The 12,780-nt window shown below is 41.5% G+C and overlaps 1 protein-coding gene across 13 annotated transcripts in view; it reads left to right on the forward strand.

The window, feature by feature from the left end:
- cdh23 (cadherin-related 23) overlaps positions 1-12,780 on the forward strand; it is a 1,156,658-nt gene that overhangs the window by 622,669 nt on the left and 521,209 nt on the right. For all 13 annotated transcript variants that reach the window (XM_072282605.1, XM_072282606.1, XM_072282607.1 and 10 more), the window contains exon 15: positions 9,735-9,972. In XM_072282605.1, the coding sequence (XP_072138706.1) occupies positions 9,735-9,972 (238 nt within the window). The remainder of the gene's footprint in view (positions 1-9,734; positions 9,973-12,780) is intronic.

Consider the following 12,780-nt stretch of genomic DNA (forward strand, 5'->3'; position numbering starts at 1 on the left):
AGCAGTTTTGTGCCAGTCCTGAGGGAGAGCACTTTGCTGGAGATCTTGCCCTACTGGTTGTGCCACTGTGTCTCTGAACTCTCCTTTGAGGAGAATGTAAAAGAGCTCATGGTACATTCTTAGAAGAGCGAGACATTATCCCAATATCTTGGCCAACAATCATTCCTCACACACTGCTGTCAGAATAGAATAACCATCACTTGGTTGTTGCACTGTACAAATTGGCTGTCAGGTAAGCAACAGTGACTATATTTCAGAAGTAATTCTTTGTTCATTAAGTGCTTTAAAAAGCATGGGGTTAAAAAGTACTCTATAAATTCATGTATTTCTTCTAATGAATGAAGAACACTGATTAAGACAATCTCGTGAGAGTGATTTTTCTTTCTCTGTCTTATTTCCAGTTGAGGTTGGTGTATGTGCACTTTCACAGAGCATCTTCTACCTAATTCACATGAAAGTAAAATCTGTAATTGATTTAAGGCTGGTGATGTGAATAAAACAAACTGCCAGTTGCTAAAATGCAAAAAATAATCTATATAATTTTACTTTGAGATAGGTGGAAGATTTTACTTGGGGCGGCATGTTTGTGTAGCAGTTAGCATAACGACATTACCGCACCAGTGTCCTGGATTCAATTCATGTTGCAGTCTTTAAGGAATTGATACATTTTCCCTATGGCAGTGTGGGTTTCCTCCAGGTGCTCTGGTTGCTTCCCACACACCAAAGGTGTAAGAGGAGGTTAATTGGTCACATGAATGTAATAGTGCGGCGTGGCCTCATTGGGTTGTAAGGGCCTGTTACCATGTTGCATCTCTAAATAAAAATCTTTAAAAAGTCAACTGAGCGTTTGATTCCCTTTGGAGATGCAACGTGTATTGGAGGTCATGATATCGTCAGCAGCTTAATTATCTCCAGCTTTGCTTCCCGTGAAACCCATTGAGAGTAATGTGCACCGGATCTTGAAGTGCCATCACTTGTTAAGCAGAATCAGGAACAAGCTCCCACGAACGACGCAGTAATCTCAATTAAGTGATTTGCTTTTAGTGATGCTAATAGAGGGATAGATATTGTCCAAAACCCATAGAGAGAACTTCCCTAATCTTCTTTGAAATAGTTCTGCCAGATCTGTGTTCACTTAGGAAGAGATAGTTTTCCTTCATCTTGCAGTTCATATAAGAGATGATGCCTTCACCAATGCAGCATTCCCTCAGTACTGCAACAGGGGTAGCATTTCAACTTGGATCCATTTACATCCCCTTCACTCTGGGATCTAAATGGATCATCTGAGTCCCGGTTGAAGAATGTGATTGTAGTGATTCTTCTGATAGTAAGTGGAGCTTACTTATGATATACATCATTACTCAACGATTAGCAGTTCTGTAGTGCACTGTAAATAAATGATGTGACCTGCAGTTGTGCACAGTTGATTCTTGTGAATCAGAATCAGGTTTAATATCACTGGCATGTCGTGAAATTTGTTAACTTTGCGGCAGCAGTACAATGCAATACATGATAATAGAGAAAAAAAGAATTACAGTTGTTATGTACAATACCTATAAAAAGTATTCACCCCCCCCCCGAAGTTTTTATGTTTTATTGTTTTACAACATTGAATTACAGTGGATTTAATTAGGCTTTTTTGACACTAAGAACAGAAAAAGGCTCTTTTGTGTCAAAGTGAAAACAGATCTCTACAGAGTGATCTAACTTAATGACAAATATAAGACACAGAATAATTAATGCATAAGTATTCATCCCCTGCAAGCCAGTAGATGCACCGTTGGCAGCAATTACAGCCTTGAGTCCACGTGGATAGGTCTCTATCAGCTTTGCACATCTGGACACTGCTATTTTCCCTGTTCTTTACAAAACTGCTCAAGCTCTGTCAGATTGCATGGAGTTTGTGAGTGAGCAGCCCTTTTCAAGTCCAGCCACAAATTCTCAATGGGATTAAGGTCTGGACTCTCACTTGGCCACTCCAGGACATTAACTTTGTTGTTTTTGAACCACTCCTGTGTAGCTTTGGCTTTATGCTTGGGAACATTGTCTTGCTGAAAAACAAATCTTCTCCCAAGTTTCAGTTTTCTTGCCGACTACATCAGGTGTTCCTCCAGAATTTTTGTGTATTTTGCTGCATTCATTTTACGCTCTACCTTCACAGGCCTTTGAAGGCCTGTTACAGTGAAGCATCCCCACAGCATGATGCAGCCACCACCATACTTCATAGTAGGGATGGTGTGTTTTTGATGATGTGTGGTGTTTGGCTTATGCCAAATACAATGTTTAGTCTGATGGCCAAAAAGTGCAATTTTGGTTTTATCAGACCATAGAACCTTCTTCCAGCTGATTTCATATGTCTTCTGGAAAACTCTAGCCAAGATTTCATGTGAATTTCAGGATGTGTATTATATACATTTCTCTGACATTAAATTGTATATTTGAACTTTGAACTTTTTTCAACAGTGGCTTTCTTGTTGTCACTCTCTCTAAAGCTGCGACTGGTGAAGCACCCGGGCAACAGTTGTGTGTGCAGTCCCTCTCATCATAGCCTCTGAAGCTTGTAACTCCTCCAGAGTTGTCATAGGTGTCTTGTTGGCTTCTTGCAAGGTCACTCAGTTTTTAACGACAGCCTGCTCTATGCAGCTTTACATTTCCATTTCTTTATGATTGACTTAACTGTACACCAAGGGATATTAAGTGTCTTGGAAATTTTCTTGTATCCATCTCCTGACTTGTGCTTTTCAATAACTTTTTCATGGAGTGGCCTGGTGTGTTCCTTTGTCTTCATGTGGTAGTTTTTGCCAGGATACTGACTCACCAGCAGGTGGACCTTCCAGACAGATACAGGACCTTCCTGAATCACTGAGAATGTTCCGGAATTTGATTTACTGTCTGCATGCATAAAGATGAAAGGGAGGCAGGCTGGAATTAAAATCTCATTTTCATTACCATTTCTGGATCGACCAAGGCAGTTCAAAGCCAATAAAGTGCTTTTGAAGTGTAGCTGAAGTTGCAGTATTAGAAATGTTTAACAGTCAGTTTGTTTGCTGTCTTGTGTTCCTTAAATAGCATCACAATAACAACATCAGGAGTTTATGTAGAGATAAATATTTTCTGTGACACCAGGATTAATTCCTGACACATGGAGTTGCAAGCTCATGCACAGAGCATCTGTGAACGATCAGGCATTTATTTTCCAGATTTTTTTTTTAAGAAGTTGGAGAATATCTTTACACATGAGATGTTTATTATGTGAGAAGCAAAAGCATAAAAATGCACAGCAAATGGAATTAAAATGGACTGTTCCTATCTTGTGTTGCAAGTTCTAATATGTATAGTCATTTATACATGTCTAGCATTGTGCAGATGTACTTCCAAGTTTCTTCTGCACTTCACTGTGAATAGGGTCCAATAATGTGGTAAAGCACGTCAATTATAATATAATGTGGAAATAATGAAGAAAACAATATAATTCAAATCCACATTCGCCCAGACCACATTGTGAAACAGAAAGATAATTTATTTTACTGTGAAGATATTGCACACGCATCAAATTTCATTAGATTGTTGCCCAAACATTTAATATGTTTTGCTGTAAAGTGATGTCATTGATCTTGCTCTACAGCCGTCATCTAACATTTAGCACAAAATGTTTGATGCCCTTGTAAACCTATCACTTCAATGGGGCAAGTGTTTTATTATTGTTATTTGACCATTGACACCGTGACTCATTGGGTTTTTTGGCCCACTCCATAGATCGGAGCATGCAGATCTAGGCTGACCATCTGCTGCAGTACTGAGGGAGAGCTACAATATTGCAGGTGCCATCTTCTGCCTCATGCTACTTCCTGCAGAATGATATCAAATAAGATTAGGGAAATTCTCCCAGGAGTCCCAGCCAGTATTTATCCAATCAATCATTTAAACCGGATTATCTCATCAAAATCATGTTGCTGTTTATGAGAGCATGCTATGCTGACAATGGAATTTTTGCATTTGGACTTGTAACCCCACCACAGTGTGCAAGTACCGTATGAAGTTCGGCAGGGAGCATCAGGAGTCACTGGGTTAAAATCTCATTTCAGATGTTCAAGTCCATAATTTCGGTGAACGCTTCAATGCAGTTCTTAGAGTGCTCCATTGTTAGGGATACAACAGGCAAAAAGTTGGGGGAACACAGCAGGTCGGGCATCATCCATGGGATGTCGATGTTTTGGGATGAAACCGTTCATATGGACTGAAAGATAGAGGGGGGATAGCCAGGATGTAGGAGCCATGTATCTGTTTATTGTCTGTCTGTACTGTGCATTCAAACTCTGGCTTCAGGTAATTTGTCACATGGGTTTGGGTGGCATTGGGTGGTGGTTAAAATAAATGAATATAGTCAGCTGCTCACCTGTTTGGCTGAATAGGGAATGCGTATTTTTCATTGACCACTCGTCTCTGTTTCAATTTGATCCAGTTACGCTCATTTTGTTTTACATGGATTATGTAAGAGTCCTTCCAGGTGAAGCAACACTTCACCTATGTTGGGGTCATCTCCTGTATCCTGTGCTCCTGGTGTGGCCTCCTGTATATCAGCGAGACCCAATGTAGATTGGGAGACTGCTTCACCAAGCACTTACGCTCTATCCAGCAGAAAATGCAGGATCTCCCAGTGGCCACCCATTTTAATTCCACTTCCCATTCCCATTCCGACATGTCAGTCCATGGCCTCCCCTACTGTCACGATGAGGCCACTCTCAGGTCATAGGAGCAATACCTTATGTCCCATCTGGGTGGCCTTCAACCTGAAAGCCCGAACACTGATTTCTCGAATGTCTGGTAATGCCTCACCCCTTTCACCATTCCCCATTTCCATTTCCCTCTCTCACCTTAACTCCCTACCTGCCCATCATGTCCCTCTGTTGCTCCTCCCCCTTTTCTTTCTTCCATGGCCTTCTGCCCTCTCCTATAAGCTTTCCCGTTCTCCAGCCCTGTATCTCTTTCACCAATCAACTTCTCCCAGCTCTTTAATTCACCCCTTCCCCTTCCCAGTTTCACCTATCATCTTGTGTTTCTCCCTCTCCTCCCCTCACCTTCTAACTGACTCTTCATCTTTTTTTCTCCAAACCTGCTGAAGGATCTCAGCCTGAAATGTCGACTGTACTCCTTTCCATAGATGCTGTCTGGTCTGCTGAGTTCCTCCAGCATTTTGTGTGTGTTGCTGTAATGGAAGAATCGAATGATTTTATTGTTGGTTTCTAATAAAGGATTGAACATACTTTTTTGACTTGGAATTTGGTTAGTTGAAAGCACTTTGTACAGTGTGCTACTCCCTCACTTAGCCTCTCAACGACCTTTGGTTTGTTTTCAAGTAGTCGCTACACAGTATAAAGAGGTAAGGGAAAGGATGGGGTAACACGGGACATTACATCCCCACCTACCAACTTGCCACCCTTGATTCCATGCTCCACCTTCCTCTCCTGTCAGATTAGATTCCATCTTCTTCAGTCCTTTGTCACTTCCATCTAGCACCTCCCAGCTTCTACTGCTATTCCAACTATCCTCTCCTCTGTATACCCATCAGCCCCAACCCCCTCACCTGGATCCACCTATCCACCTACCTGCCAGCTCTTGCCCTTGCTCTTCCTAATTAACCATTTGGATCTTTTATATCCACCTGGGAGAAATGAAACGACCTCCATTTAAAATTTCATTGGAAAAATAATGGTATTAGTGTTGGTTTAAGATATCAAAAACATTCATACGAATATTTACAGCCCATTTTACTCACTTTACTGTTTTTATTATCCATTCTTTTGATCTACTTCTCATGTGAATTCCATTTTAATTGGTATCCTCCCATGTAACAGTTAAAGATCAAAATAGTGTTTTAATCTGACTATGAAAGGAGCCTAGCAGAGAGTTTGAGGGATTAACTCAATTCTGTAGATTCTGACGGTCATAAACTGCACAAGCTTTGTTTTTACGACATCTTACGAGGCAGTGGACAGAGCTATTTCCCATTAAATGCCACCAACCACCTCGTTTTCTTGTATTTATTTCACTGTTAAGTATGGTGTACAATAAGGGCAATTCAGACCGCTTATTGGAATAGGCTAAGGGATTAAGTTGATATTAAAAAATAGTTAATATGTGACTGAGATAAAGGATGGTTTTCATAGAATGCCAAGGATTTAGTTAATAGCACTTGAGACAATTATCATAGGTTATTACAAATTCATAATTTTTCCTCTTCTTTGTTTTATTTGCTTCAGTATTGGTTTGGTGGCAATTAATATTTATGGAAAGGAACTCATCCATTTCCTGCTTGACAGGCTTGAGAACGTTCTTTGCGTTGGCTTCATTGTCATATTTTCCCATGTGTTTCAATTTGCATAATGCAAATATGTAAATTATATTTTAATGTCATTAATGTGGTCTGATCATAAGAAAGATTAATCAGTAGTTAATGATTGGCTGTCTTTTTTTGAATCTCAGAAATGCAGTTTATAAACTAATTTCTCTGAATGCACTGCAAACTTCCTTGTTATTAATTAACCTGGAACATTATTTTTTTTTAAAGCATGAATCTCAGCTTATTAACCAGAATGATTCTCCACTCTTCCCCCAGCACATTAACCTCCACAATCGCCTCCAACAAAAAATGCCACAGTCCATAAATTTTCAAACCAGGATCATCCCAGGATGATGGGCCGAAGGACCTGTTTCTGTGCTTTGTTACTCTGTGAAGCACAGGAATTCTGCTTATCTACATTCTGCTGACATTCCCTTCGCGGATTTAAGAATGGGTTGAAACATATTAATTTCTGGTTGTGACCAAATCATGATTATTAATACACGTGCCTTATTTATAAACTTCAGGCTGACCTGCCATGGCTTACTGATTAGGAAGTAGCACTGAAGTTAATGAGACGATAAAGCAGGCAAACCCAGCGCAGGTGTTCCTTTCTAGACAGCTAGCCAAGTAAAGCAGTGAAGTTAACCTGGACTTGCAAAGAACTTAAGTTAAAATGCACCTGCAGTCTGCACATTATAAATCATAGAGGCATGAAAAACACATTGAGGATGAACCCAGAACTATGAGGTTCAACAACTGGGACAAGTAACAGAGAGCTCTGTTTCTAAGGAGAGGGTTCTGCATCTAAATGAAATGTTTGGATAAGATCACTGTGGTCAACAAGATCAGTTTTCCCCTCATTGAAAGTCAGATTCCAGACTAGAGCTTTCAGTGTAAGATAGGAATAAATTCTGAAGAAACTCCTTCACCCAGGAAGTAAGTAGAAATATGAAATCTATTACCTAAAAGAGTAGTTGAGGCAAATTCACTTAAACTGAGGCTGGATAAATACACAAGGTAGGGAAAAAAACAGAAGGAAATGCTGATGGGTTCAGAATCAGAATCAGGTTTTTATATCACTGATAAATGAAGTGAAATTTGTTGTTTTGTGGCAGCAGTACAATGCAACACATAAAATTACTACGTTACAATGAAATTAATAATGCACAAGAGGAAAAGTGAGGTAGTGTTCATGGACCATTCAGAAACCTGATGGCCGAGGGGAAGAAGCTATTCCTAAAACATAGAGTGGGTCTTCAGCCTCCTGATGTTTTATTAAATAGAGGCTCACATCCCTCCATCATTCATTACAACAGTGATTCATTTCAAAAGCACGTTATTTGCTGTAAAGCATTTTAGAATGTCATGAAAGGACATGGAAGGCGCTATGTACAGGACATCTATCAATCCAAACCCTCCAAGGAACAGAACAGGATTTACTCACAATATTATATACTGAACATATAATAGCACTTCAAATGGCTTCTGTGCACATTGACAAGCAAACCATATGAGGCATTCTTCACTCAATTCTTACCATTACTGGGGAATGCAGAGGCTCGTTATGTGTGCAGAATTAAAATCTCTTTCAAGGAATGCTCCTTCAACAGTCTACTTACTGCATGTCTTTGACATTTGACAGAGCATCTTTAAGAAATCAGAGTGTCAGGAGGCCATTCGGCTCTTGATCCCTGTTGTTTCATTATTCAATTATTGGCCAATTCTCTATTTTAATTTCACCTTCCTGCACAGCCTTTGATCCTTTGGTTCCTTTCATGTGCAGATATCCATTGACCTCAGGTGAATGGGGACAGCTACTGAGCATCTATACACTGCTGAGGTTGAGAATTTCAAAGGTTAGCAAGTCTCTAAGGGAAAATGTATCTGTTCATGTCAGTTCTAAACTGGCCAGCCCCTCACCTGAGACTCTGAAACCTTGTTCAGGTCTCTCAGGGCACATGAAACAGTCTTTCAACTCCACCCCTTCAAGCCTTGTAAAAAAACAATCATGTTTCAATGAGAAAGAATCTGTTGAATTTCTTTGTCACCCATTTTTTTTCTCTATGAATATGCAGCCTAGCGCTAGAGAAAGACATTAACTCTTCATGCATTTGTATGAAATGCATTTCTCCTCTGTTTGAACACTGATGTTAATATATTTATTTTAAATGGCCAGCAAAACAACACACTTAAAATTCACTAGGGTTTTTTATTTGCTTACTTTGCACTGTATCACAAAAGGTAGGAAGTTATTTGGCCCACAGAGCCTATACCAGCTCCATGTAAAACCAACATACAGAAAATGCGGAGGAACTCAGCGGGTCAGGCAATATCTATGGAAATGAACAAACAGTCATTGTTTTGGGCCAAGACCCTTCTTCAGAACTGAGAAGGTAATTCATCTTGTCCCATTCCCTTTCCTCCTTCCCAAAGCCCTGCCAGTTCTTTCTCTTCAAACACTTGGACAGCTCCCTCTAAAATGCTACAGTTAAGCCTCTTTCCATTACTACCCCTGACCTTGCATGCCAGACCCCAACCACTCAGTGGGTACAAGAGTTTATTCTCATGTTGCTTTTCATTCTTTTGCCAATCACCATTCTGTGTCCCCTGGTTTTTGGCTCCTCTCTCAATGAGAAGGGTTTCTCCTAATCTTCTCTGCCTATATCCTCCATAGTGGATATTAGGTGGGAGGGAGGCTCAGGGCTTGTTTGTGCTGCTGTTTGTTGCTTTCTGGGTGTTCTGCCAAGTATTGTGGGCGTGGTACATTGGCACTGTAATGAGTGGTAACAGTTGCAAGCTGCTACCATTGTTTTTCCTCATTTTTTGACAGTGCCTCAGGATCTGAGATGACTTGTTCCCACTCTAGAGGTCATACACCATGGATATAGCCCCTGTAGGTGAACATCCTACATCCTTTGACATAATTCCCACAATATTCCTTATTTTGTGGTTTCCAAAGTAGCCAATAAGGCCAATGTGGAAATCGCGGGCTGGCAGATTGTGAGTTGGTCCAATCTTTCCACCACATATGTGGGGCATTTCTACTTTGATGCATTACATAGATAGACCCATGTTACATGAGCACGTAAATGTGAATGGAATGTAGTAGTATAATCAGCTTTAGCTACCTTATAGAGTTATACATTTTGTTGTTACATGTACACAGAAATTTTGCAGATGTTTATTCCCCTCCATAGATGCCGCCTGAACTGCTGAGTTCCTCCAGCATTTTGTGTGTGTTGTAACATGACATCCCAACTCCTGTATTCAGTTCCCCAATGAAGACATGCATGCTGAACACCTTTTTCACCATTTTCTTGTGACAGCACTTTGTGTCTTGTTTCTTCATTTTATACCCTGCTGCAGTAAAACTCTCTTTGCTTCCTGGCAGGTTTGCAATTGACAAGGATACGGGCAAAATAACGCTGATTGGGAGCCTGGACTTTGAGACGACGCGGCGGTATACCTTAACTCTCATAGCCAAAGATGGGGGCGGGGAGGAGACCACCGGCCGCGTGCGCATTAACGTGCTGGATGTCAACGACAACATCCCCACCTTCCAGAAGGAGGCGTATCTGGGAACAGTCCGAGAGAATGAGGCAACTCCAGTGCCAGTAGTCCGAGTCCGAGTAAGTGCACTCATTGCAATGGCTCTGTTATGCTTGCAACACTGCTCCATGCCGGCATGTCCGCAAGGCGCGTGATAGGACAGTGCCTCATCCCTCCCTGCAGTGGAGCGGCTTTGATGGTGGCACTTCGTATACATTTTCCATGGCTCAGACACATGGCAGCAGTATCTTCCACCCTCCTCTTCTGAACCCCGAATCCCTCCCTCACAAACCTGCTACCACTAGCGAATGATGAAAAACGCAAGACCACAAAATAAAGCAAATGGTCATATAGTTATAAAGCAGGGAAACAGGCACTCGGGTCCAGTGAGTCCGTGCCAGCCATCAAGCATCCATTTAAGGGTGATTTATACTTCTGCGTAGTAGCCTACGCAAGTGGCCTATGCTGTTGTGAGCATTTATACTTGTGCGTTGGTGTGTCTGCGTCGTTCTGCAATTCACCGCCAAAACGCTAGTTTGGCGGTGGGGTTTCTATGCCACTGTGTTGAGTTTCTTCGTGTTGAAACTCAACACGAAGAAACTCAAACTTCAAACAATGGCGACTGAAACTGAAGGAGGGTGAATTTTCTGTGCTTGTCCAGCCACTGAGAGACATGGACAAGGAAATGCATTTCAAATATTTTCGGATGTCGGCAGGTAGATTTAACGACTTGGTTCATCGTCTCCAACCATTTATTTCGCATCAGTGTACACACAGTATACTCAGAGACTGGCAATCACCATTTGAGTTTTAGCTTCAGGTGGAAGTCAACAGGCTGTAGCAGCTAGCTACAAACTGGTGGCAAACACAGGGTCCTCCATAATTTCGGAGGTCTGTAAAGCTTTATGGAAAGCATTGCAGCCAGAGTTCCTTCCCTGCCCTTCAGTCGCCCAATGGGAAGCTATTGCAGCGTAGGAGGAAATGCGGTGCTACCAAGTGGACCAATCACAGTTGTTGCGGTCTGCGTCGCCGCGACGCATAGTTACATTTTTGGGGAGGTGAGCGTCAAGCTATGGTGTAGGGTATGGCGTAGGGTACACGGCTACACCATACCTACAGCGTCGATTTGACGCAGACGTATAAATTGGCCTTTACACTAATACCATAATTTCATCTTCCCTACATTCCCATCGACTCTTCTTCGATACTGCCACACCTAGGGACGGTTACAATGACCAATTGACCTATCAACCTGCATGCCTTTGGAATGTGAGAGGAAACCGGAGACCCGGAGGAAACCCACACGGGGAGAACATATACAGACAGGCTCCAGCCAGTGTTGAACCTGGGTCACTGGTGTGAAACAGCGGTTCTACTAGCTCCAACACTGAGCTGGCAGTGGAAAGCAACATAGTTGAAGTTGCTGTATGCACTCACATCTTAATTCGCCATTTTTCATATTTATTTACAACTCGATATCAGTATTGGTTTATTATTGTCACATATACAGTTAAAACTTCTCTTTCACACCGTTCATACAGATCAAATCATTACACAGTAGACTACTAATGCTAGAATATGGTAAAATAATAACAATGCAGAATTCAGTGTAAAAGCTACTGAAAAAGTGCAGTGCAAGGAAACAATAAAGTGCAAGATCATAACAAAGTAGATTATGAGGTCGTCCATTTTACCATCATAGGGAACCATTCGATAGTCTTGCGACAGTGAGCTTGAAGCTGTCCTTAGGCCTGGTGGTATGTGTTCTCTGGTTTTTGTAACTTGCAATTTGCCAGTGATCGGACCAGATGATAAGAGACATAGATTGAGTGGAGAGCCAGCTCGTGTTTCCCAGGCTGGCAATGGGAAATGCCAGTGGACATTCATTTATGGTGAATGGAGGAAAAGATTTCAGGGAAATGTCAGAGGTAAGTGTTCGGAACGCACTGCCAGGAGTGGTGGTAGAGGCAGATACTTCAGGGACACAAGGGACTCTTAGATCGACGCATGGATGAAAGAAAAATGGAGGATTATAGGCTAAATAGGAGGGAAGCATTATATTGATCATGGAGTAGGTTAAAAGATTGACACAACATCATGGGCTGAAGAGCTATGTCCTATGTTCTGTGTTCAGTTCTATGTTCTATGATCAGTTCACATATTCAAGGCATTGGGAGAAGCTATATTGTAGTTTGATCCCTTGCATAAACCTGACCACTTCATTGTTCCATTTAGCCATTCTGTGAAACAGGTTCAGTTCAGTAGTTGGTAAAATTGTCCATTGTAGCAACAGTGGTCTCATTACCACTTTTGCTGCTAGTGTTTTTGTCATTGTTGATGCACTCGGAGATGTCACTGAGACATAATTCTCAAAAGATGCTATGTCCAATACAAACCACTGTGCATTAAACACACTACAGCATTATCCATTTAAATAGTCTCTGGATTCCAGTGCTTTGGGATGGATCTTGATTTGCACTACCATCTATATCAGGTGTTGACAAAGACATGCCTCATTCAGAAAGACTCAGCCAGTTTGAGAGACTTTTCTGTTATAGAAAGTGTGGCTAGTTGAGCACAGCAAATCCCACCAACAGTAACTTGATAATGTCTGGACGATCTCTTCAGTTGCTTTGATTGAGCGTTGAAAGTTGACCAGGACATCAGATGTGGGTGCAAAGTTTGATGGGAGCATTTTTGTACACCTAAGGAGTTTTGACGGCTTCAGCTAAAAGATAGCATTTTAAAGTTACAATGTGGTCACAAAGGTGTTCTCAGGAGTGGAGAATTTGGAGAGACTGAAAAGGAGTGGGTGTGGGGAGAGAAGGTGCAGTGGAGAGCAAGGAGCAGAGGGAAGAATGGGGAAGTCAGTTATGCCAGGAAATAAA

Source organism: Mobula birostris, chromosome 18 (assembly GCF_030028105.1).
Source record: "Mobula birostris isolate sMobBir1 chromosome 18, sMobBir1.hap1, whole genome shotgun sequence".
Lineage (NCBI taxonomy): Eukaryota > Metazoa > Chordata > Chondrichthyes > Myliobatiformes > Myliobatidae > Mobula > Mobula birostris.